Genomic DNA, 26,131 nt, shown 5'->3' with positions numbered 1-26,131 from the left:
AGATTGATGAGTCAATGCTTTATACACAGGAAGTCTATAGGGAAAAATGTAAATTGCTATTAAGATAGAGAATAGCAGTTCCATCAGAAATAGTGATTCCTCAGTGTATTTTCTTTTCTATTGAATACACATTTCAAATCTGGCAGGTGAAGGACAGGGTTTCAATGGCCATCAATAAAAAGACATACAGACAGTAAATACTACTATTTATTTACACGTTCTCATTAAACCTGAGGCTCGACCACGGTAATGCATGTAATATTGGGGAAGGAATGTTTGTGGTTCCTATACTTCATACCCCACTTCATCTCACGTCCTTTGTGATATGAGGTATAGGAATACCCAGAGATGAAGAGCATTTTTATATAGGAATCAAATATATGAGGTACAGGAATACCCAGAGACCAAGAGTATTTCTACATAGGAATCAAAAATGAATGTTTTTAAGGACCAAAAGTTCTTTAAAAACATTTTTTATATGGGAATCAAAAATAAATGTTTTTTAAGGACCAAAGTCTCTAAGTGCATGCCAAGCAATGCCTGTCTTGCCCAACTTACTCTTGTCCTGACCACAGCCCCATGCTGAAGAAAGCAAGGTGAAGCTGGGTTTGTGGGGGAATGGAGCAAGGTGGGTGCTGACTGAGTTGGGCATCACACTGCAGAGCCCCATCCACATGCTGGCTGATGACCCATGAGGCAGCCTGATGCAAAGGGAAGAGGGTTGGGTGGAAACTGAGGAAATCATCAGATTCCCCTGAGATCTGGGCTATGGAGCAAGAGGTAAACCTGAGCAGAGAGAAATGGAGATGCCAAAGAGACTCTGTGTGTGCATGTGACACAGAGAGGTTGGGGTGGCAATGGGGATGCCTTGCTTACAGCTGTGTTAGTTCCTGCAAGTTTGCTCATTCCATCTCCAGGCAGCTGTCACTTTACAATAAATCCCCATTCTCCAGGTGAGCCTTATTACTCTCTGTCCACTGCAACTATAAGAGGAAAGGAGGAAATGACACTGCCATGCTAAGCTAATTTGTCCTCATTACCTTGTAGAATGGAGAATCTTCTAGAACAATTTCCAATGCGGAATTATGTATCTTTTTACACTTGCCCCATTTCAAATGCTGGTCTAAAACTAGCCCAGCTTTGGGGGGCAGAATGTGACACAAACCCAATCTTTTCATCACTTGTACAACCACCCTCATCAAATCACCAGCTCTTCATGCCTAAGGCCATCCTCTAAGGCTAAATTGTCTTCAGCTAGCCCCAAAGTTCCTGACATTGTAGGACCCAATTTGCAGGTCTCCTAGGAGCTGAGCTCTTGCCTTATGCTGACTGGACAGACACCTATGTAGCCAAGCAGTAACCTGCTCACCTCAGTTCAAACAGGAATTACTTATGCCATAAATATTCTGCTTGTAACTGGATTGTACAAACATTATGAGACTGTTAATAGCATGTTTTAGTTACTCACAACTCCACCAGCTTAAGGTAAGTACAAAAGACTTGAAACCAAAGATAGGTTTATACCTAGGGGTATAAACTCTCCCTCTTCCACCCCCTAGCTGTGTGACTTTGAGTAAGTCACTTAGTCTTTAGGAGTCTCTTTCCTCTCCTCTGTGAAATAGAGATGGTAATACCCACTTCGCAGGGTTATTATGGAGGTGAAAGGAGACATCTAACAGGATATTGTCACTGTAGTGACAACAGCATTATAGCAACAGGAACAATTTCCTAGGCACTTTTATGTGCCAGGCACCGTGCCATGTACTCAACTTGCTTCATCTCATTTAATTCACCCAATCACTTTATGAGATAGGCACATTTTACAGGTAATGTAGCTTCAGCACACAGTGACTAAGTCATCTAAGTAACTCGCATAGTTAACGAGGGATGGTGCTGCACAAAACACTCCTCCTTTAACTTTTTCATGTTTCACTATGACAAAGATTTCCGACTTAAAACGAAGTAATAGCAATTACTTACTGGGGATTCATCGGTTCCAAGTCGCCGATATGTTGAATTACACAGCTTTTTAACTTTCTCAGGACCCTCTATATCATAATCTTTGGGAAAAGCTTCTCTGTTATGGTGCCTTAAGAAAAAATTAGGAGTACATTAAGAGATGAAGTTTATTTATTCTATATTGCATTCAGATTTTTAAAAACTATCCAATGAAAATTTTCTATATTTGCAGCATTATTTTAACTATAAATTTATTAGATTTGTGACATACAAAGTATTTTCCATCTCTTTTCAAGTAATGCTGAGAATAATTCCTAAAAGCAACCTAGCATAAGTGATAAAACTAATAATACCACCCAAACAATACTTCTCGAACATAGTAATAGTAATTATTCAGTGATTCCAATGAACTGAATCTTATTTAATAATGTAGATTAGTTTACCAACAGTAAATTCTAAAATAAGACATGGTAATATCTTGGAAAGTCAACTTTCCACTTTAGAAATTCTTTCTACCATGAATTTTAATTACAATTTTTTTTCAAAACAAGACAGCAAAGTATTTGCCCATATTGATTTATAACCTGTGCTTCCTGCTTCTAAAGAGGCAATAAAGGAAGCTGATAAACATGAGGTAGAAGAAAATAGTTCTTAAAAATGTAGATGGAAGAAGGAAAAAATATACCAAACATCTTGATTAAAAGAGTGATGAATAATAATAAGAGACAGGGCACAGTAACACATGCCTGTAATCTCAGCACTTTGGGAGGCAGGCAGATCTCTTGAGCCTAGAAGTTCAAGACCAGCCTGGGAAACATGGCAAGATCCCATCTCTACAAAAAAATACAACAATCAGCTGGGCTTGGTGGCATGTGCCTGTAGTCACAGCTACTTGGGAGGCTGGGCTAGGAGGATCACCTCAGGGAGATCAAGGCTGCACTGAGCCATGATTGTGCCACTGCACTCCAGCCTGGGCAAAGAATAAGACCCTGTCTCAAAAAAGAAAAAGAAGAAGAAGAAGAAGAGGAGGAAGAAGAAGAGAAAGAAGAAGAAGAAGAAGAGGAGGAGGAGAAGGAAGAAGAAGGAGAAGAAAGAAGAAAGAAGGAAGAAGGAGGAAGAAGGAAGAAGAAGGTGGAGGAGTATAAGAAGAAGGAGAGGGAGGGAGAGGGGGAGGGGAAAGGGAGGGAAGGGGAAGAGGAGGGGAGAGGGAGGGGGAGGGGAGGGGAAGTAGTGGGGAAGAAGGAAGAAGGGGATTTTGGGGTAGAGAAGGAAAAAGCAGAAGTGGCTGGCAACTGAATAAGCTATTTTTAATAGAACCTTCTTGAGTGAAATACAGGAAGCTAAGACTAAGCACCCCTCAGAAGGTACCTTGCTTTAAGGGATACAGGGCTAGAATTGTTTAGGGGACACTCAAGTACCCAAGAATTCAATCATTCAGCCATTTGTTTATCCCGCAAATGTTTTAAAATTCCTACTATATGCCAGGCACTTTGGTAGGTGTGGGGGATGCAATGGGGAGCGAGTCTGATGGAGTCCCTGCCTTCAGTTGCTTGCAGTCTAGATAGAGAGACACAAAAATAAGAAAAATCTACAACATGGTAAGTGTGGGTAAAAACCTAGGGAAACAGAATCACTTCCCTTAACCTAGATTGGGAACCCAATCCAAAGGGCATCCAAGTCATGAGGCCCTTTAGGACCTGGCCCCCTTCCCCATTCCCACTGGACTGGGACTCAGCCCCTGCACTACACTCCCATTAACACTCCTGCCTCCCCACCTCTGGGCATGATAGCAGAGCTCTGTAGTAGAACCCAGCAGCGAGGGAGCCCAGGATGGGGTGGCAGGCAAAACACCACACCTGAACCCTCTTCTCTCCTCACATCTGAGCATCAAAGCACAGAACACTAAATGCTTTTTGGTAACCTACCAGCATTTTATGAGAGCCTAACAGGAAGCTTTCACTTAAGTCATCAGGGGGGATATTGGACAACACAAGCTCAACCAGGTCGTAGCTGTTTGGCCTTGGGCAAGTCACTTAACCTTTCTGTGCTTCCATTTTCACATGTATAACATGAGGACAGAAATAATAACAATACCTGTTAAGATCTTAATATGAATTAAAATTTTTTTAAAGAACAGAAAACCCTTCATATGCTGTAAAGCATCACAAACATCTATGTATAGTGAATACTAATTGGGCTCCAAAATCTGGTATACATTGGAACTTAGTTTTGCCATAATTGAACTTAATTTTTCTTTCAAGCTCTCATTTTACTGAGTGGAAAAACCCGCATATTGGTCAATCCTGGATTTCTTCCAGTTCTGAGGGGTTTGTGTGGTGCCACAATGCCAAGAATCCATCTTTGTTGCCATCCTTTCTCCTTGCTTACATCTGCAGAAACACTCTCCTTCCGCTGTGGTCTTCCCTTACAGATCCATGCAGGTCTCCATCCTCCTGGCCTTGCCACACAGACTTGTAGGTAGACTAGTGCTCTGCTGCAAGGGTGCCTGTAGCCCACCAGACATCTTCTAGTGTCTCTCTCCACCTGGGTTCCTGGAAACCCAGGCACCATTCCTGGGTTATGTGTCTGACCCACCAAACAGATAGTGTTTCATCTCTCCAGCACTCTGGGCTTGGGGACACATGGGAGCCCCAATCTTCAACAGTTCTGAAAACATTACCCTGGGAATAGGGGGTGATGGGGAGAGGCAATGACAGGTCCTGATATGGTTTGGCTGTGTCCCCACACAAATCTCATCTTGAATTGTAGCACCCATAATTCCCACATGTCATGGGAGGCACCCTGCGGGAGGTAATTGAATCATGAGGGCGGGTCTTTCCCATGCTGTTCTCGTGATAGTGAACAAGTCTGACAAGATCTGATGGTTTTATAAAGGAGAGTTTCCCTACACAAGCTCTCTCTTGCCTGCTGCCATGTAAGACATGACTTTGCTCATCATTTGCCTTCCACCATGATTGTGAGGCCTCCCCAGCCATGTTGAACTATGAGTCAATTAAACCTCTTTCCTTTCTAAATTATCCAGTCTAGTGTATGTCTTTATTAGCATCATGAGAACAGACTAATACAGGTCCCATCTGGCTCCAGGATTTCCAAAATCTTAACTCAAATTCAGGATCCCAGACAAATTCAAACATTCTTAACTTTTTCTCTGGCCTTCTCCTTTGTGTGTCCATGAATTCTTCATTTGCTGTGGAACAGGGTGGCTTGGCTCTTCATGCTCCCAAATCTATCGGGCTTATGCTGAGACCTAAGTTTTTGAAATCCAAATCCAATAATTTGGCTCTTTCGTTACCTGTGGGTCATTCTTCCCTGAGGCAATAAAATCGGAGTACATCCCTACAGCAGCACACAAATGAAGGGGAAATATACCAGTAATATTTCAACATATTTGCCCCAGGGCCCACCTCTTTATTAGACACTGAAGAAGGCACAGAACCCATACTACTAGAGGCCTACAAAATAACTACTTTTAAATCAGAAATATATATATATAATCCAGCTTGGATTATACCTGTCTTCACACCATCGGTCAAACTATCATTTTAAACTTTTTTTTTAATGGAAGAATGGGCCTAAGAAAGCAAAGATACTTATGGTCTGTGAAAGTCAGTATGTGGCCCTAATGATCCTACCATATACTTTAGGTTTCATGATAACTAAATTCTTACAAAAGATGCAGATATGTTCTTTTTTCATATAGCAACCTTAGATAGCAGCCAAAAGCCTAACATTAAAACCATGAATCTATAATGAAGGTGTTTCTTTGGGGGACTGAGCTAATGTAACTGGCATTTCCTCGTGCCTGCTGGCTGCCCACGGATGCTGTGCCCACAGCCTGTGGGGCTCTGAGAGATTCACAGCCCAAAATCTGCCCCTACTCCCAAGAGGCTGCCAGGCTAGCAGAGAGAAATATACATGTTTAAAAATTATAAAATGTATAAAATACACTGTATGAAACATAGTAAAATATATAGACCCAAATAAAATATAAGGTATGCCTTTACTATATACCCTCTCTATAATACATATTTACCATATATAAAATGACTAAGGCTTTCTAAAGGAAACAGGAGACTGAATTTATTCTCTGACTTTATTACGTTAGGGGAACAGTGGCCTGTGCTTCAGATTTCCTGAGACGAACTGAGAATCATAAACTGAGGAACTAAATGAATCAACAGATTAAGAGTCTCAAATGAAAGGTGACATATAAGTGCAAAATATTACTAAGTGTAATGATAATATCTACAATAGGCTTTAGGTGGGTATTTTTAAGCACTTCGTCAAAACCAAGCCTTATAACCTTTCTGTGATTAAAATATAATATATACATATATAAAAATAATCAAGGTGCAATAATATATATTTCTTCTAGCTTCATTCTCCTTGCTACCTGCATTTGTTTAGTCATCAAATGACTTGCCATGATTTTTTTATTTGTTGCAATGGAGAATTCTTCATGAGAAAAATAAATAAATGTACTAAAATAGAATTTAGAATGTCCCTAGAGCAGTAACTTTCAAACTCTTCAACTATAGTCCCCAGTAAGAAAAATTATGCATTTTTTTTTTTATATATGAAGTTTTGCTTTTATTGCACAGGCTGGAGTGCAATGGTATGATGTCAGCTCACTACAACGTCTGTCTCCCGGGTTCAAGTGATTCTCCTGCCTCAGCCCTCCAAGTAGCTGGGATTACAGGCAAGCACCACTGTGCCCAGCTAATTTTCTGCGTTTTTAGTAGAGACAGGGTTTCACCATATTGGCCAGGCTGGTCTCGAACTCCAGGCCTCACGTGATTCACCCACCTTGGCCTCCCAAAGTGCTGGAATTACAGGCGTGAGCCACTGCATATGGCCAAAAAATGATATATCTTAATTCAGAATACATACACGCATTTCCATGCATAAAATTGAAATCAAAATTTGTCCAGGCACGGTGGCTCATGGCTGTAATCCCAGCACTTCGGGAGGCCAAGGCAGGTGGGTCACTTGAGGTCAGGAGTTCAGACCAGTCTGGCCAACATGGTGAAACCCCATCTCTAGTAAAAATACAGAAAATTAGCTGGGCACGATGGTGCGTGCCTGTAATCCCAGCTACTCGGAGGGCTGAGGCATGAGAATCACTTGAACCCAGGAAGCAGAGGTTGCAGTGAGCTGAGATCGCGCCACTACACTGTAGCCTGGGTGACGAAGTGAGACTCTGTCTAAAAAGAAAAAAAGAGAGAGAAAAAAAATTGAAGCCAAAATTTGACAAAACAGTCTTTACCATCATAGGAATTTGGATACTTTTTATTCCTTATATTTTATTTTTTTAAATGTCATTATTAATCCACTGAATTGAGTTCACAATGCATTAATGGGTCGTGAAAAATATTGCTCTAGACCAATGCTTTTCAATCTGGTTGGAGAAGGGGATCAATCTGTGGCCTCTACTCCCACCCCAGAGACAATGCAGACATTTGGCAATGCCTGGAGACATTGATGGGTATTACTTCTAAGGAGGAGAGCGCTACCAGGGTCTAGCGGGTAAAGGACAGCAATGCTGCTAAACATGCCACAGTGCACCGGACAGCCCCCATCCACAGAGAAGTATCTTGCCCAAAATGTCCATAGTACCAAGGTTGGGAAAGCCCTAGAGAACAGCTGCACCCCAGACTCTCAGGGGTTCCCAAACCTAAGTGCTTCATGGAGCAGCCAAACTTTCCCCCAAAAAGGATGGGGCCAACATAAGGCTGCCAACTTTTTGTGTTGACAAGAACATTCAAAATAAAATAATCATCTATCACCTTTCATAAGAAGGCCTGTAACACCAACAATCAGTAAAAACAATCTCACAGTCCTTCAAACCGAATAGATTTAGCTATCTGAAAAACTTGCTACATTGAGTTGCAGGACTGAACGAACTGCAGAACTGCAGAACTTGCAGAGCTGCAAGTCAGGAAGGTCCCGCAGCTCCCCGAGGCTGCCGCAGGCCAGAGGGCCCAGCTCCCCATCAGCAGAGGAGAGGGTGAGGTTAGGTCATAGGATTATTCTTACAGGAAAGGAAACAGGTTATACTCTAGGTTTCTGTGGTTGTATGTTTATGTGGGGCAAGGGAAGTGGGAGGTTGCAAAGAAACCAGCATCTTTGTCACTGCCGCACCTTTCACATTGTTTTATAATTATCCATTCACGTATCAGCCTTCTCATTTGACAGAAAGCTTCTTAGACACGAATTATTTTCTATTCATCTTTGTGATCTTGGCCTGACACATTGTAAATGCTCATTAAATCTTAAATGATTGACTGATTGATTGATTAAATGAATGTTCTTACATTTTGTTACTGTCACCTTAATATAAATGCGGAAAGCAAAGACTTTCAAACGTGTCCATAAAAATGAAGAGTATCCTGGCTCAGTCTGCAAAAGCACATGTAAAGAGGGAGTAATTATGCATATAGAGATGCTAGTCCTTTGCAATGCTAACTTGTCTCCAGAGGAATTATAAATCTACTTGCTGAATGAGAAAACTTTCAACATACATATGCATAACACTGATTGCAAAGGGGTTTGAATCTGAGCAATAACTGACATGAGAACAATGAAAATCTGAGCTGAATTCTAGCTTCTGGTGACTTGACAAGAGACGCACTTTTCTTTGCAGATTTCAAAGATGTTTAAAATGTTTAGTTAAGACTCCAGATGGCAGAATACATTAATTTTAAATTTTAGAATTATTAATGTAGTTCACAACCATGCCGTCAGCTATTGTATTTTCTGATGTAAATCTAGCCCAAATGAGAAGCGAAAGATACCTTTTCTATTAGATTTTTATAATCATCTGCTATCTAGAACTTTAAAAGAAAATTACCCTTGAGAGTCAGCTATATTCCCTAACACATTAGAAACATAAAACTGATAGAATCAAAGACTGCAATGAGACATTTGACAATCCTCTTTGAAGATGTCATGGGCAAATGATTTACATGCCAAGGCAGTGTTATTCGGTGGCATAGCCCTGAAACTGACAAATGAAGACTTTCAAGTGTAGTTGCAGAATCATAAAGAAAATCTTATGTTCTTGGGAAACATTGTGACATTTCAGACTTATAAAGAAAGACTTTGTTTTTCTGTGTGTCTCGTGCTGTATGTGATCTGTGCATCTATAACCATGAAACCACAGAATTTGAAACTTAACTGCACAAGGAAACCATCTGATGGAGACAGATAAGTGAAGTCATCTTCTTCACTCAGCATATATTGAGTGGCATGTAAATAAGACCTATCATTATTATAAATTTTCTTCATAGAAAATCTTCAAAACAGGACGCCCTATGGAGAATATTGGAAGGAAACAAAAGGTATACAACAGTTGAAGACTTTGTCTAGCATAACAGTTTAAATGTTAAATAAATGTGGTCAGTCTGATTAACTGCCAAACACATGACTTTGAAAACAGCTGAAGGGACATGTATAAAATAGGGCAATACTACAATTGATAATCCCACCTGGGATACTTTTAGCGGGAAATAAGATGCTAAGTACACCAGGAGTGGTGAAAAAACGGACTGTCATGGTCAAACCAGGGCGAGTACGTTCTGTCACCCTATGTTTAGACAGCTGGATCTCAATTATCTTCAAATCCTAGGACACTTCTGAGTTTCCTCGATCCTCTCCTCCAGAAACAACTTGCAATAACTGGCTGAAGACACTGGGTGGTGGAAAAGTAGGGCTAAAGGGGGAGTTTTTAAGGCGCACTGTACATTAGTAATTACTGTAGTCTGAAAACACCTTGCAGATTTCCGGCATGGAGTGACATGGAGATCAGCCTGCCTCCCTCCAAAACAAAAAAGCAAAGAAACACTCAATTACCTGTGTAAGCTCCTATTCTAGTAGTCTTAATCTACTGGCTTAAATAATTTGAATTAATTATTTCAGAATAACATCAGAAGATTACATTATGTCACCTTAAGATCTATTTTAAATCACACTTAGTGATTCCATGAGCTGTGCATATTGAGTAGATAATACAAAGTCTTTTGGTTTCAGGACAATTTGTTTCATTTACTTTAGAAAATAAATAAGTTTTTCTTCAGGAATAAAATCTAGAATTCAAACAGACTTCCATAATGAACATAACTACACAAATACACATTTTTCCCTTTCCTCCTAGAATTCATTCAAAAACAGCAAAGGAAATGAAACAATTAAAAGCAAATAAATTTTTGGCAAAATCACAAGTTATCATCCCCAGATTATAATATGTACAAGGGCCATTAAAAGCAGCCAGAGTCTAGCTGAGGCCAAGTAGAAGAAGTGCTGAGAAGAGATCAACAAGATTGCACAGAGGTGGGCCTCTTGGAGTGCAAACCAAGTTACATTTCCCATGGCTGCACAGATAAACTCTTTCTCTGGAAACAATGGAAAATGTTAGATTAAATATTATTATATTTTGGCCAGGTGCAGTAGCTCACACCTGTAATCCCAGCACTTTGGGAGACAGAGGCAGGTAGATTGCTTGAGGCCAGGAGTTAGAGACCAGCCTGGCCAACATGGCAAAATCCCATCTCTACTAAAATACAAAAAGTTAGCCAGGCTAGTGGTGCACGCCTGTAAATCCCAGCTACTAGGGAGGCTTGAACCCAGAAAGCAGAGGTTGCAGTGAACTGAGATTGCACCACTGCACTCCAGCCTGGGCAATGAAGTGAGACTCAGTCTCACAAATATATATATGTGTGTGTGTGTGTGTGTGTGTAGAGAGAGAGAGAGAGCGGCATGTAAATAAGAGTACTACATACTTTTAATGTATTGGACATTAATGGAGAATTTTCAGATCAATTTTTTGGGTGAAAGCTAGAACCAGAGGAGTAATTAGAACTTCAAAACATCAAACCCACTCCCTTAGGGTGTTTACCAATGTTATACAAGGGTAATGGCTTTAGGTCCAGAGGTTCAATAATGTTAGGGCTACAGGGAGCTCCAGAGCCCATCCTAGGAAGGGAGTTTTACAAGAAAGTCTTCTAGATGTGATAGACATTGTGTTCTCCAATATATTTTATCCTTCTTTCCTGGGAATGCAGGAGGTAAAAATTCCCAGCACTTGCAGTTAGTAAGGCCATTTGACTAGTTCTGGCCAATAAAATGAATATACACAGAAATGATATGTGTCATTTCTGGGCTACGACAGTGGAAGCTCTTCTATAATATTCAACTCTTTCTTTCCCTGAAATGACTTTCTGAAGTATCATTTCTTTCTGAAATAACATTTCAGATGATGGAGCTTCAATCAAGCTGATTCTCGGAGTGTCTATGTGGAAGAGAGCCCACCTTCCACCAAAAACCTACAGCAGACATTGTATGAACAGAAAATCAACCTTCATGTAATACTCACCGGAATCTGGGCTGGAGGGTGGGGGGGATGCTGTTTGTTATCACAGATTAAGCTTAGCCTAATCTCACATAGAAATTAGTATCAAAAGTGGACTACGGGTGCTGCTATCACAAAACTAAAAATATATATTTGGCATTGGCTAAAAGCCAGGCAGAAGAAAATAGGAAACTGGAAAGGTCAAACACTTTATAGCTAGAGAAAGTGAGAAGTCAAATCATGTACCTCCTGAGATTGAAAAAAAAATTGGAAAACTGTTAGTTTTGTGTGTAAATTGCTATTGGTTGTGTTTTCCAGGTATTTACAAAAGAGAATGAGATGAATTCAGGAAATAATTGGCTGGGCTTCAAGAAGAAATTAAACAGAAATGAGAGATTCCAAAAATCTGGGGCCTTGAAATATTAAAAGAGCCAACAACTTTTAGATCCCAAACAGTAAGAGAGAAAACTGACAAAGACTCTTTTGAGACAAAGGTCCATTAAAGCTCTGCTTTGCAGCAAAGTTCATCCTATTGTTAGGCCCTCCCAGTAAATTCAGATACATTAGAGCTGTCAAAAGATAAAATTAAAACAAGTCTAAAGATTGACTTGGCTTTTATTAATGATTCTAGCATCTGGCGACACCTCATTCTGGAAAACAGAATGAGTTGAGCAGAGGAGGTTGGCTTTATAGATAGAAAAGGGCTGAAGAAAGCAGAAACAGAGAACAAAAAATGGATTGGCTACTTCAAAAGTTCCTTTCCTGATAAGGTTAAAACAAAGGGGACTTCCTTATTAGGCTGACTAAGGTAGACTGCAGTCTTCTGTTTTTTTCGAAAACTGGTCTGTTTCAAAATTCACTTTGATTATGTGGCACTTAGCACAAGTGAATCCATTCTAGCTTGGTCTGGTCTACTGGGGCCTAGTGCAGGAAGCTGGTTCAAAACAATGGCCTCCTATAAACTTTGTTTAACAGAGCAAATATCTAATTAAGGAAATGGCCAAACAGAAAATCCCAAGGTTTCTGATTTCCGTGACTACATCAGTTTCAAAGTGAAATTCAAGGTGTTCTAAAGAGAAAAGGTAAAGAAATACAGCAAGTCTGAGAACTTTATCTAGTTTATATAGAAAGAGTTGAGGGTGAGATTACTAGCATCTGGAACAAACTGAATTCAAATAAATAAAAAAGTACTGTTTTTGAGAATTGTACTTCCAAATAAGCCAGGAGTCTACGTTTGTAAATCCTTTGACTGTTCAATATTTAAAATATCCTTTGGTTCCCCAACATCTGGAAACAGAAAATGAACCAATTGAGTTGAACACAGGAGATGTGTGTAGTCCAATATCCACTGCAGGCATGGAATAATGGAAAAGCAAAGATCACACCAGGATGGAGCCAAGACCACAGAGAACAATGGGAAAGAGAAGCTGCGCCCTGAGAGCCGAATCAGGGTCTCATCAAAGAGTATTCCTGGCACCAGCGTAGAGCTTTCTAACAATGTCTGCTTGCCGTGGACAAATGACAACTCTGTCACTGCCATCCTTCTTCTTTCTGAGTAGGTGTCCCTATTATACTCATCCTGTCTCTGTCCCAGCACCGCACAGTTGACCCTTGAACAACATAGTTTGAACTATGCAGGTCCACTTACACATGGGTTTTTTCAATGAAAGTTACACTGGGTGTGATTGCTTCTCCTGCCTCTCCTTCCACTTCCTCCACCTCTTCCTTGCTGCCTCATCTGCCACCTGAGACAAGAGACCAACTCTTCCTCCTTCTCCTCCTCCTCAGCCTACACAACCTAGTCAATGTGATGACTTTATAATGATCCATTTCCACTTGATGCATAAATATATTTTCTCTTCCTTATGACTTTTTAGCAATGTTTTATTTTCTCTAGCTTATTTTATTGTGAGAATACAGTATATAATACCTATAACATACAAAATATGTGTTAATTGACTGTTTATGCTGCCAGTAAGGATTCCGGTCAACAGTAGGCTATTAGTAGTTAAGTTTTGTGGGAGTTGAGAGTTATATGCAGATTTTCAACTGCACATTTGGCCAGCATTCCGACCCCTGTGTTGTTCAACAGCTAACTGTATATTGGGTATATCAAGTGGGGAGGACAAAAATCTGGATTTTTTTTTCCCACAGGTTTTTGAACCAAGAAGAACCACAGTTAGTCTTGGTAGAGAAACTATGGCATAACATGAGCAGATCCTGGATTTTGACCTACGACTAGATGGAATTGGGGTCATTTTCCTTGGGTAAACATTTGGGTAAAGGGGTGAACATAGACTGCATGTGGAAAGAAGAGTGAAAGCAATACTTATGACTTGCCTACAGAATACAACTTCCGGTGCACGTGGGACTTTTATAAAAATTAAGATAAAATATTTCAATATATTCAAAAAATATAAATCATAGCTCCTGACCACCATGCAATAAAACTAGAAATTAACAACATTTTAAAAAATATCCTTCTTTGAGCTGGAAATTTTTAAACACTTAATCAAACAACTCTTGAGTCAAAAGATCAATGCAAATTAAATTGCTTAATTTCTCAAAAGTGCAGACAAATTAAAACACCACTTACAAGAATCCATAGGATATAGCTAAAGCGGTACCCAGGGAAAAATCCAAAGCTTTAAGTATTTAGATCACTAAACACGAAAGAAGGAAAGCAAATAAATGAAACATCTAGTGCAAAAGCATAATAAAAGAACAAGCAAAACAAAAGAAATAAGAAGAGCAGAGTAATTCAAGATAAAAGCACAATTAAGTAAGTTAGAAAACAGAAAAGAGGCCAAGAAAAAAATCAGTAAGTAAACAAAATAGACAAACTCCTAACAAACCAAGAAAACAAAATAGAGGGATATAATATCCATACAATGACATATTATTAAGAAATGAAAAGAAATGAAGTATTGATAAAAACTACAACACAGATGAACCTTGAAAACATTATGTAGGTCACCAAGGACCATATGTTGTATAATTCCATTTATGTGAAATGCCCAGAATAGGCAAATCCATAGAGGCAGAAAGTCAATTATTGGTTGCTTGTGGCTCGAGGGCTGAGGGCTAGAAGAGGTTTGGGGTGAGGGATAAAGGGAGTAGGATTTATTTTGGCAGGGGGTACCAAAATGTTCTAAAATTGATTGTAGTGATGGATGCACAACTTGGTGAATACTAAAAGCCATTGAATTAAATACACTTTAAAAGGGTGATTTGTATGGCATGTGAATTTCATCTTAATAAAATTGTTAAAAATAGGATATAACCATCAAAATAGAAGAAAAACACCTTAATCATTAAAGATTACTTTCCATAGCTCTATGCAAATATGCATGGAAAGCTAGATGACTTACATGACTTTCTAAGAAAAACTATTTCCTAACACTGCCCCAGTAGAAACAAGAAGTCGAAATAGACTATTTCCAAAGAGGAAATAGAGACAATTATCACAGAGCTAAGAGTTATTCCCCAAAACAGTACTAGTAGGGAAAAAAATTGGTATTTGTGCCTGAAAGTCCAGCAGGACATTTGGTATGCCTTGACCTGTTCATTTGTCAGAGTTATATGGGCAAGGACTGAGACAACGAGCAAGACTTAACACATTACATTCGCCACACTGACTTTGACATGCATGGAAACCAACCAGTAGTGGTTCCAAATTACTTAAGTTTATTATAAAATTGTTTTACACGAAAAGAAAAATTCAAATTAAAAAACCATGCAGTCTTTCCAGGCTAAATTTTTCTAATAATTGACATAACAACTAATCATTTGTTAGAGGTCTGGGTGGGAGGTCACAGTATCTTAACCTCTGAGAGACTGCCTGCAGCGGCCCATTGTTGCCTGTTGACATGCATCCCTACAAGGAGAGCAGGTGCCACTGATCTCTGAAAGCTCGGGGTTCTTGTACAATCCTGAGGGGGGAATTCCCTTTCTGTGACTGGATCTATTATGAGTGTTTCTGTTCACACCCTTGCTATAAATGGCCATATGCAAACTAGCTAGCCTTAATGTGTTGATGCTAGATACATGTTAGCTCTGCTGTTCTCACCCATCTGGCTGTTATTATAGTTTATGGATATGTAAATTAGGCTTCATATAGATAGACGGATAAATGCTGTTAAGATGCTATGGCCACCTCCAGAGTCACAATTCTTACAATCACACATTCTGCATCACAAGATACCAGTCATTACACAACAAAAAATGCCCACATGTATTTCCAAAGACTCTTGGGGAAAGGGTAGTACAGCCCTTGGTTGGAAACTCATGCACTATACCTTAGTTCTCCTTGGGGATCCTAGGGACTAAGTGAACCCCCTCTGGAAAGCTTCCCTCATCCAACAGGCCTACGTTAAATGCTCCTCTTGGTTGCTCCCTGAGCAACCTGCTTACCGCTAATCATAACACATATCACAGTACATTGTAATTGCTGGGGTAGCCCTCCCCACTCCTGTCCCACAGTAACCTCTAACATCCTAAAGGCAGGTAGGATGTCTTAGTCATGGTCAAATTCCTAACCCAGCAAAGTGCCTGCAACAGAGCAATGGATTCATAAATACACTTTTAATAAATGCCATTCAAACAAGAGTTCTTCATCTAGGAAGAAGATAGTGAATAAAAGCTTAGTGCTTTTTTTAAAAAAGCTTATTTAATGCTTTTGGATCCTTACTGAGCAATTCAGTTTTTCCAAATGTTTAAAAAATTGTGACAAGTTATTTATTCCTATATTTTAATTTCAAAATAGTTTTTCCTATCACTATCTATAAAAGGAGGCTAAATTATTTGCAATGAAATTTACTTTGCAATAGATAAATGGTATTATGTTAATTCTTCCATTTAGTCAAACCTGGAACAATCTGATTGGAGATCTAGTAGCTTGCCAAAGAAACATATTATAATATTTCTGCCAATTAATTCTCTTTATTAATGCATCACAACTTAGTTAAATATAAAAAGAAAATACATGGTGTGACTAATAATAATTAAAACATAATTGCATTTCAAGTGAAATAAAGGAAACAGTAATAAAGATTAATGTCTATCAAAACCAGTAAGAAGGCTGGGTGCAATGGCACATATCTGTAATCCCAGCAGTTTGGGAGGCCAAGGTGGGAGGATTACTTGAGGCCAGGAGTTCAAGACCAGCCTGGGTATTAAAGGAAGACCATCATCTCTACCAAAGAAAAAAAAAAGTTTTTTAAAATTAGTCAGGCGTGGTGGTGCATGCCTATAGTCCCAGCTGCTTGGAAGGCTGGGGCAGGAGAATCACTTGAGCCCAGATGTTTGAAGTTACCACAAGCTATGACTGAGCCACTGCCACCCCACCCTGTGTGACAAAGAGAGACCCTGCCTTTAAAAAAATAAAATAAAATAAGAACATTTAAATGTATTCATAACTTTTGCAAAGCACTGCAAAGATATGTTTCATCTAATCTCTACACAGGATTTCTGTTTTCAGCCCATTACATCTAAGATAAATTTTTAAAAATTGCATTGAGTAGGTACAAGTTGGCTGGGGAGGGAGAGTTTAAAGTCAAAATAGCATCAATTGTAGGAAGTCTCCCAATATATTAATGGGTTATGTTCTAGATTTTTGCTGTGAAACTGAGGGTTTGGAGTTTGCTATTCCTTCTCCACCACAGTAACCTTCTCTAGGACTGCCAGCCCAGCACTCTTTTCTTCTCCTGGGTGCGTCCTCCTTGTTCGTGGCTCTTGGAGAGCTACCATATTTCCATTTGCCCTTGCCCAGTCAGATGACTTCAAACAGGTAATCGGCCCAGGGAAAGACACATGGCCTGAAATTTGTTGAGCCAGAACTGAAAATACCTTAAAGCCAACCTTTCTTTGTGGGATGAAGATGTAAGTTATACATTCCAGAACTGCAGCAGCCATGTTTCCCATACTCTTCCACAACAAGATGAAGCAAACTCACAAAGAGAGAAGGGAAACACAGACCTGGTGGCATTTTCATCCTTCGTTCCAGTTGTTCCTAAGGCCCAGCTTACCCCTGCCCTTCTCACCTGGTAATCAATCATCCAGGAATATCCTGAGTTAATTCATTCTGTTTTCTTAGGCTAGAGCAAGCTGATCGTCTGTCACTTGCAATGAAAAGAGTTCTGACCAGTACCCACAGAAAATGGTGCCAATGGGGATGAGTTCCCAGGGAAACTCAGAGAAGTGTATCTAACAATACTAGTTATGGTGCCACAAAACCCCCTGAGCCCTGAGTTTGGGCTTCTCAGTGTGAATCTGTCCTTATCAAAATGTCACTAAGCCGCACATTCTTCTAACTTCCTCCCCCAACCACAACACTCTTACCTAGAAAGAGATAGTAAGGTAAATGAAAGCAAGCTTGGTGAAAAGGTACTTCAGACTATCTGTGAGAGGAAAGACTACAGCAGCATTACAATAAGGAGGGGACTCTAATGGCTCCCACAGCCCAGTTATGAGTTGGGTATAAGGGTAGGGGTTTGGCTTGAGGCAGAGGTACTTCTGTACAGCAAGGATCTTTCCTAATCCAAGTTTGCCTGTGTGGTGAAATGCCTCTTCTGTATACTTTGTCTTACCAGGGCTCATCTTGCATGTAAAATAATTTTATTTTTGTAAATGCCAGTTAAGTTGAGCAAACTTTCACACAAAGGTCATGGTAGTTATCATTCTATAACTACCGGTTTTCAGAAAAAGAATTTGACTGGAATTTCTTAAAAGAAAATAGCATTGAAAGAAAAATGTAGTCAGGGCAAAAGGAGGCAGAGTCTCCTGGATTTCATCTTGAAAAATAAAAAAATACAGTGCTTTCCCCAAAAACTACTATATCCAAAAGCATTTGTAGGTAATGTGTGTATGTTGAGGAATGAGAATGTAGGACTAGATTAAAAATAACGATGGCGTAGGATCCACCGTTGTAGAACACAGACGAGAATGAAAGGGTGGGTACGCCAAATGAATGTGAATAACATCATGCTTTTTACCCAACATAAACTAGCAATTAAAAAGATATTTTTAAAAGGCTCATAATAAACCATGGAGGGTGACTCAGATGCTGAAAGAAATGAAGTATTGTGTCTAAATTCTGATCCTTTAGAAAATGTTTGCATCCAGGTAAAAGCTGTAGAAAGTGATATCACAAATTTGAAGTAATTTTACTTTATTCTTATTATGAAACTACATGTTTGTTATAGAAAATGTAGAAGTAGCAAAGAGAAAAAAGAAAAGGAAAAATAACCCATAAATCCACCATCCAGTAATAAATATCATGTTACATGGTGAATATTTTTTCACTCTCTTTTCAGTGAATATAGACTCATTTATTTCATTTTATTTTTTGGAAACAGGGTCTGTCACCCAGCTCTGTCACCCAGGTTGGAGTGCAGTAGCTCAATCTCAGCTCACTGCAACCTCTGCCTCCCAGGCTCCAGCGATCCTCCCGCCTCAGCCTTCCAAGTAGCTTAGACCACAGGGGTGTATCACCACACCCGGCTAATTCTTGGTGTTTTTTTGGTAGAGATTGGGTTTTTGCCATGTTGCCCAGGCTGATCTCGAGCTCCTGGCTCAAGCGATCCTCTCACCTTGGCTTCCCAAAGTGTTGGGATTACAAGCGTGAGCTACTGTGCCCGGCCTAGACATATATTTTTAACCAAAGAGAGAATTCCAGTACATATTGCTTTTTTATACTTAAAGAGATTAATTTTTCAAATGTTAATCTTTGTACTTTTCTTTACTGAGCCACCCTTTAAAATAACTTTTGCTCTAATAAATCAGAGATACCCACATTTGCTTTGGGAAGAATTAGGACTGTTTCACCAGAAATCTGAAGAAAAATGGAGTATTACTGATTAACTTCTGACTGACAAAATGAAATTTTTGAGTTCTGAGTGAGATAGTTTCTTGAAAGTCAGGCATTATTGAGAAACAAAAGGACTTCTAAATTCCTTAAGCTTCTATTAACAACAAGAACCAGAAGCTCCCAAATATACCACAGGGAGGATGACTTTGTAATTAATATTCTGAAGAACACTTTAGAAACTAAAAGAGGAGCTTTGGCAAGTCTCAAGCCAATGAGAGTAAACCATCCTGGGCAAACCATGGCATCCACTCGCCCTCTCTCCAGGGCATTGAGAGGGAAGCTGAGTTGAGTGTCACTGGGCTAGCTGCAGGCCACCATGTTGAGGGTAGACGTGCCCCATCTCTACCTGTGGCTGCAGGGTGACCAGCCTAAGTCAGGGGCTGTGCGAGGACGAGCCTGATAGGTATCTGCAGTCCCCTGCAAGAGACCAAGTGGGACTGAATCGGGAGGCAGAGACACCAAGTTCTCAACAAACCAACAGGATTAGCCACAAATTCGGCTGCAGCATGCACAGCAGTTGGACCACGATGAGGCGAGCAAGGACAAGGATCCACAATAGTTCCGGAGGCCTCACTCCTCCACCCCCACCCAAACGTCGCATAACCTCAGCCCCTTGTACACATACAGATGGTGTGAGAAGGTGGAGGAGGAAGGACTCAAGGAGTGGGCACTGTTCTGAACGAGACTATTTTAACCTAAAACAAGCTGTTAAACTAAAAGAGACACAGATAAGCTTTAATTGGCATGTTTGAATTTTTCTCTAGTAACCAACAGTTGAAAAGTTTGAGGATTCGTTTTAGAAAATACATTTTATATATGCATCTGAGTTGTGTGCATATTTCTAATTCTGCTACCCACTAGAGTGAATATATTTCCATATTCTTAGCCTACTGTTACATCATCTTAAAGGCCTGCATGATATTATAATTTGGAATTTTTTAAAGTATAAGTTGAGAAATAAAAGTATCTCTTTAAAGTGTAAATATCATTCGTCCCCACATTAACTTGAAACCTCATTAGTATCTGTCAGTTCTTGATGGTATGACACACACTGCAACGAGGAACAGCACAAACTTAGCTCCCATTTAAAAATTCTTTACTACTTTAACAGAAGTATATGTTATACCCTTCTAAGGTCATTTCTACAGAGGTGTCCAAACATACTTCCATGTTATGTTATTGCATCAAGAGCATGGCTGTGAAAATCAGCCCTGGTTTGAGTGAGGATTTTGTACTATATTGTGGTCTTTTACCTCAAGGCTTCATTAAAATATAAATATAGGGCCTCAGCCTGCAGTACATTTTGGGTTTCTGTCTTTATTCTTTCTGCCTGCTCATTTATTTGAGAAACATTAATTGAGCACCTACTGCATTCTTATCCCTTGTCCTGAGGCTTGCCCTTCTTTCCGCCTTCTAACTATAGATCCAAAACGCCCCTTTAAAGCCTCTTCTCTCCCCCATCAAATTTTGTGTTGTTTGCATGGAAACCACATAACCAAACTTAAAAATGTGTACAAATTAAGAGTTAATAAGCTTCTGATTGAGGGCCTGAGTCTATGTTAAAGGCAGAAAGATGAAGGCTTGATAGAAAAGAAGCCCTTGTGGATTTCAGCAAAAGGACAGGCTGCAGCATGTGGTTACCAAGGGGCCTTATAATTTTTTTTTCTTTGCTTTTTATCATAGTTCTCGAATGTGTGTTGGAAATGTAGAAAGATGGGATTGCTGGCTAGCAAAGATCTGTGTAGCACAAGCTTGGTCTCCAGTGACAGGAGGAACTCTAAATGCTTCCAGGTTAGTACCTGAGAAAATTGTTCATTAAATACAAGAAGAATGACACTGCAAATTAGAAAATTCAGACACTCTCTTTTCTATTTAAGTGCACTCATGATATCCAGGTATCTTGGAATTGGGTGCTCCTGTGAACATGAAGTACCTTAAATACATATAAACTTCCTGTTCAAACAGTGCAGTAGGATAGGGGGAAGTCTGAAGAGCTTCATGGAAAGATTCCCCCCTTTAATTCTAATTTACTGCCCCAGCCCAAATGATTTTGTGTAAAAGTATTTAAAACTACAAAATTCCCTACCCCACAATTATCACATTTCTCTTCCCTTTTTTCTGTTTATCTTTCTGGTTTCTTCATATAGGGGACAGGAAGTGAAACTCCCAGGCTCTTTAATTTGGGGCTTAGGCAGGGAAGAAAAGTAATTAAAATCACAAATACATAAAATTAACCTGAGTCCTTAAAACTAAATGTCACCATGGAGACCAGAGCAAGCACTGTCTCCATGGAGATCCCAATGCATTTGTTTTGCTTTAAATTATTATCACTTGTTCCCAGATGTCAATTTGGCCAAGGAAAAGCTGAATATGAATGAATGAATATAAGAATTAGCCTCACATAAGATAATTTGTTAAGGGTGAGTCTAAATTGTTGTGATTCTTAGTATTTCATCATTCCAATGAGTGGGAAGATATCCTAACAGAAAATATTTCCCCTTAGTTCAATTCTAATGGAATCACCTGATGATATGGCTCCATAAATGCTACAGGAATTAGTGGGGTAAAATAATTCCTAGAAAAGGCATCTCTCACTCAGAAGCATCAAGGTGTGATGAGGGTGATATGACTCTATCAACCACTTCAGTTGCAAGGAAGAGGTGGCTCTTTGGTAATGTTTTATCCCAGTAACAGATGAAAGGTATCCCCTAACAAGGATTCTGGATATAGTACTTTATCACGTCTATTATACACAACTGTTTTTAATATGAGTAATGAGGTCAAATAGCTCTGTATCACATGCCAGATAAAGAGAAACACAGAGAAAAAATCTAAATGTTTGAGCTGTTTAATCAGAGGAAAGTCAGAATTTCTCCCAGATACAGATTTTATTTTGTACGTATATGTACAGTCACTTAACTGATTGAATACTCTGTTGAGAAGCCATGCAAATGGTGTGTTTATAGATATTAAGTGTTCATCAATTAAATAAGAAATCACTAATAAAAGCTATTAAAATTTAACAAAAATTCAATCTATCATAAAACAAATCAATAGAAAGCTAACAATTATGACCAAAATGCATAAAAATAAGTCAATGACATCATTCAATTTAGAATTTTACACAACCTGAATTTTATTCAGCTTTGTAGGACAGATCTTGGTGACTGGCTGGATATGGAAGAACAAGTATGCCAGCAATACAGTCAGCACAGAAAATGCTAGTGCTTCTCACATTTCACAGTCAATTCTTGCTATCTTTATATTCCATAAAGTTGCTTCGAACACTCAGCAAATACAGAAATACAAGGTTAGGTTCCTGTGAGACTCTGGTCACAATATTTTTGTCAGTCAATCAAGACATAACCTTGTATTATGTGTGTTTCAGTTTAAAAACACCTTACATAACGTGTATTGTTGATTCATTCACATTGAAATCACTGCCAACTGCACTATAATGTTTTCTTGGAGATAGACTATAAAATGTATTGTCACAACTCAGAGTTAAATGAAACAGGTTTTCATTAAAAATCTAATGTAACAGTTATAAAACTTAAAATCTTAATAGGGATAATTATAAAAGCTATCACAGATACTCAACAGGAAACTTCAGAAATTATAATTATTTTGCCATTTATGTTTTACTATTAAGTATAATTATTGTGTTTCTTTTTTATTATACTTTAAGTTCTAGAGTACATGTGCACATCGTGCAGGTTTGTTACATATGTATACATGAACTGCACTATAATTTAAATCTGAATGAAGCTTTCTAACACATGCATTTCCTCTGTAAGGCGTGTTACAGTCTTCTTGTGCTTAGCATGATGCTTGGGGCCATTTTACTATACAGCTAACAAAAAGCATAAAATGCAAAAAAAAAAAAAAGTCACACTAAATAGAACATGAAAAGGATACTTGTTTACAGTATGAGAGCTGAAACACAAAGGCAGAGCATTGCTTTGACCTCAGATGGGAACATGCACGTTGGGCAACTCAAATTTTTCTGCCTTTTTTGCTGCTCTGAGAACGTCTACAAATGACCACAAAAGTGCATCAAGTATTAATTTTGACTTACAAATGAATTGTAGCACGTAGGTGAATTTACAAACACAGAATTCAGAAATAATAAGGATCAACTGCATTTGTCCACTATTGAAAAAGAATTCTGTTTCCTGAGGGGCTGTTCTTTACTATTCCACTGCACTTGCCTATTCTTTTTTGTCCCTATCCTTAGTTCAAAACCTTGCTCAGGAACCACCCTCCCCACTGCACCATTACCTTTGTTTCTTATAATCATTTCTTTTTTGCAAAAATCAGATGATAACGAATTTATTGATATTATTCTCCTTTACTGCCGTCTGGAGCTCCTTGGGGTCAATGGCCATGTCCTAATACATATAACTAACTTCTACTGTGCTTAATATGTGGCAGGCCATGTGTTAAAAGGTGTTTCACATATCATACCTCATTTAATCTTACAATAACCCTGTCATCCCCATTTTACAGTTGCAGAAACAGGCCCAGAGCAGTCAAGTCACTTGCCACAACACACAGCAAGAGAGTTAGTTTTCAAACTTAGAGCCCGAGTTGTAACCATTATGCTATGCTAAATCAATAGTGTTAGCTACTGATACGGTTTGACTCTGTGTCCCCACTCAAATCTCATCCTGATTTGTAATCCCCACATTGGGAGGGACCTGTAGTCCCAATGTGTTAAGAGAGGGAGGTGATTGGATCATGAGAGAATTTTCCCCATGCTGTTCTTATGATAGTGAGTGAGTTCTCACAAGATTTCATGGTTTTATCAGTGTTTGGAAGTTCATCCTTCGCCCTTCTCTCTCCTGCTGCCTTGTGAAGAAGGTGCTTGCTTTCCCTTTGCCTTCCACCATGGCTGTAAGTTTCCTGAGGCCTCCCAAGACCTGATGAACTGTAAGTCAATTAAACCTCTTTCCTTTATAAATCACCCAGTCTCAGGTTTTTCTTTATAGCAGTGTGAAAACGGACTCATACCCTATATTATTGACAACTTGTGATTTTCCAGGAATGATGCTAAATGCTTTACAACAATTATCTAATCGAATCCGTTTCTCTATCTCTATGTTCCCAACATGTAGCAAAGTGCGTGACACACAAATGTTATGTTGGGCTGAATTTAAGTCTTCCTGTTCCCTAGCCTTCCTTCCAAAACCAATGCATGATATCCCTCTATATTTTCAGCAGCGGCTGGAATGACTTACAGTATTCCACTACCCTTTTCTCCTCACCAGGTTCCTCACCTTCTTCTCATTTATGTTCTTCTGTGGTTTTGCTATTGAAATCTGTAACTTTCACAATGGAATTTTCAAAGTAATAGTGGTGCAGCAGACAGCAGAAGCACTGTCCCTTTGCAAAAGGTCTTCCTCTTTAACAGTAACTTCTAGTGGTGATTTATATTATGACTCAAATCTCTGTGGGGTAACAGAATCACAGAAGAGCTAAGTGTTTTGCTTAAGAGCTATGAGGTAAGCCCGATATGAGGCTAAAAGAGGATTTTCTGTTTCCCAGTGTAGCTTTGGATTCCAAATCTGTATAACCTCTCACACTAAGTTCAAAGGAGGAAGAGAGACAGTTTCAGGGTTGAGAAGTAAAAGCAGAAAAGTAAACTTGTTGGAAAGCAGGGAATAGGCTTTAGAAAGTTTGCAAGACAGAAACTGCAGGGGTCACATATATTACATGAATGAATGGGATGAAGTAGGGCTTAGCCTTAGGGCTAGAGTCAAAATCATTCATTTCTTTCAAAAGCAAAAACATAAAGTAGACAAGATTTGTGATTTCTTTTTTTCTTCACACTTCTCCCAAATATTCCAACTACTCCAAATGTAATTACTATCAACAGTAGAGCCAGGAAAGTTAATTTGAGGGGAAGAATTTGAAAAATCCTAAAAGTTTCCACTTTTCTTCCAGTTTCTCTTTAAGAGAAAGTGAATTTCCAGGTCAAGGTCTAAAGTACAAGAAGTAAACCAAATGCTTCTTGGGGCCAAGCAAGAACTTACATGAGAGAAGTTCCTAAAGACAGAACAACACCCATCTTAAGGCGTAGCCAGTGCTCAGCTCTGGTGCATTCATAGTTTCCCGGAGAAATAAAATCCTCCCTGGCCAGGACTTTCAAATTTTCAAAGATACAACCCTGGATTTATTGTGAATCTCCTAGTTTTAAATGTGGCCAACTAATTAAAATGAGGAAAAAAAAGTAAACAGAGCTCATGCGAAGCAATGTCTTTTGGTCTTAATCAGTGTGAGATGCCAGTTTGCAGTCTCTGGCCAGAAAAGTCCTCGTATGTAGCCTAGAAAATATGGGGGACCTCGTTCAAATCACTCAATGTACGCCCTACCCCCAGAAAATGGCAGCCCTGGAGACTGGTCCTCTAAACAGGCATCTCCCTCCTGCTGTGCCCCTGGCCTCCAATTCCTTTTATGAATATGTGCCTGTTTCAGAAATGTGATTTCCAGGCCTCTGATAGCACCCGCTTTTCACCCCCTATTTATACACACCCGCTCTGTGTGAATGAGCTAAAACCTCAGGTGGCCGGGGATTTGGCTGCTGCATGGCCCAGTGTGTGTGTGGCTGGGAGCTGCCCCTGGAAAGCTCTTCTATTTCCTCCTGCCTGCTCCAACCCTCTCTCCCACTCTCCCCATCTTTCCTTTGAAAATACTTCTTTCACTTTTTTTTCTCTCTTTTCCTCCTTCCCACTCCTCTCTCGTCTCATCTTTTCCTTACCTTTCTTCTCATTTCCTTCTTTCTCTACCTTTCTCCCCCATTTTTCTCATTCTTTTTTCTGTTTCCTCTCTCTTCTCCACTCCTGTCCCCTCTCTCTGACTCTCCTTTCCTTTCCTGTTCTATCCTTTCCCCTCTCTTTCCTCCCCCTAATACCCGGGAACTTGGGAGGGGAACCTCG

The 26,131-nt window shown here is 39.4% G+C and overlaps 1 protein-coding gene across 2 annotated transcripts in view; it reads right to left on the bottom strand.

The window, feature by feature from the left end:
- Nucleotides 1-26,131, bottom strand: part of LOC105516633 (chromosome unknown open reading frame, human C9orf135) — an 83,960-nt gene that overhangs the window by 57,606 nt on the left and 223 nt on the right. For both annotated transcript variants that reach the window (XM_011948895.1, XM_011948896.1), the window contains exon 2: nt 1,981-2,089. In XM_011948895.1, the coding sequence (XP_011804285.1) occupies nt 1,981-2,089 (109 nt within the window). The remainder of the gene's footprint in view (nt 1-1,980; nt 2,090-26,131) is intronic.

The sequence above is a fragment of the Colobus angolensis genome, unplaced genomic scaffold (assembly GCF_000951035.1).
Source record: "Colobus angolensis palliatus isolate OR3802 unplaced genomic scaffold, Cang.pa_1.0 Scaffold286, whole genome shotgun sequence".
Taxonomy (NCBI): Eukaryota; Metazoa; Chordata; class Mammalia; order Primates; family Cercopithecidae; genus Colobus; species Colobus angolensis.
The sequence above is the reverse complement of the archived record's forward strand: the minus strand, read 5'-3'. Positions and strand labels throughout refer to the sequence as shown.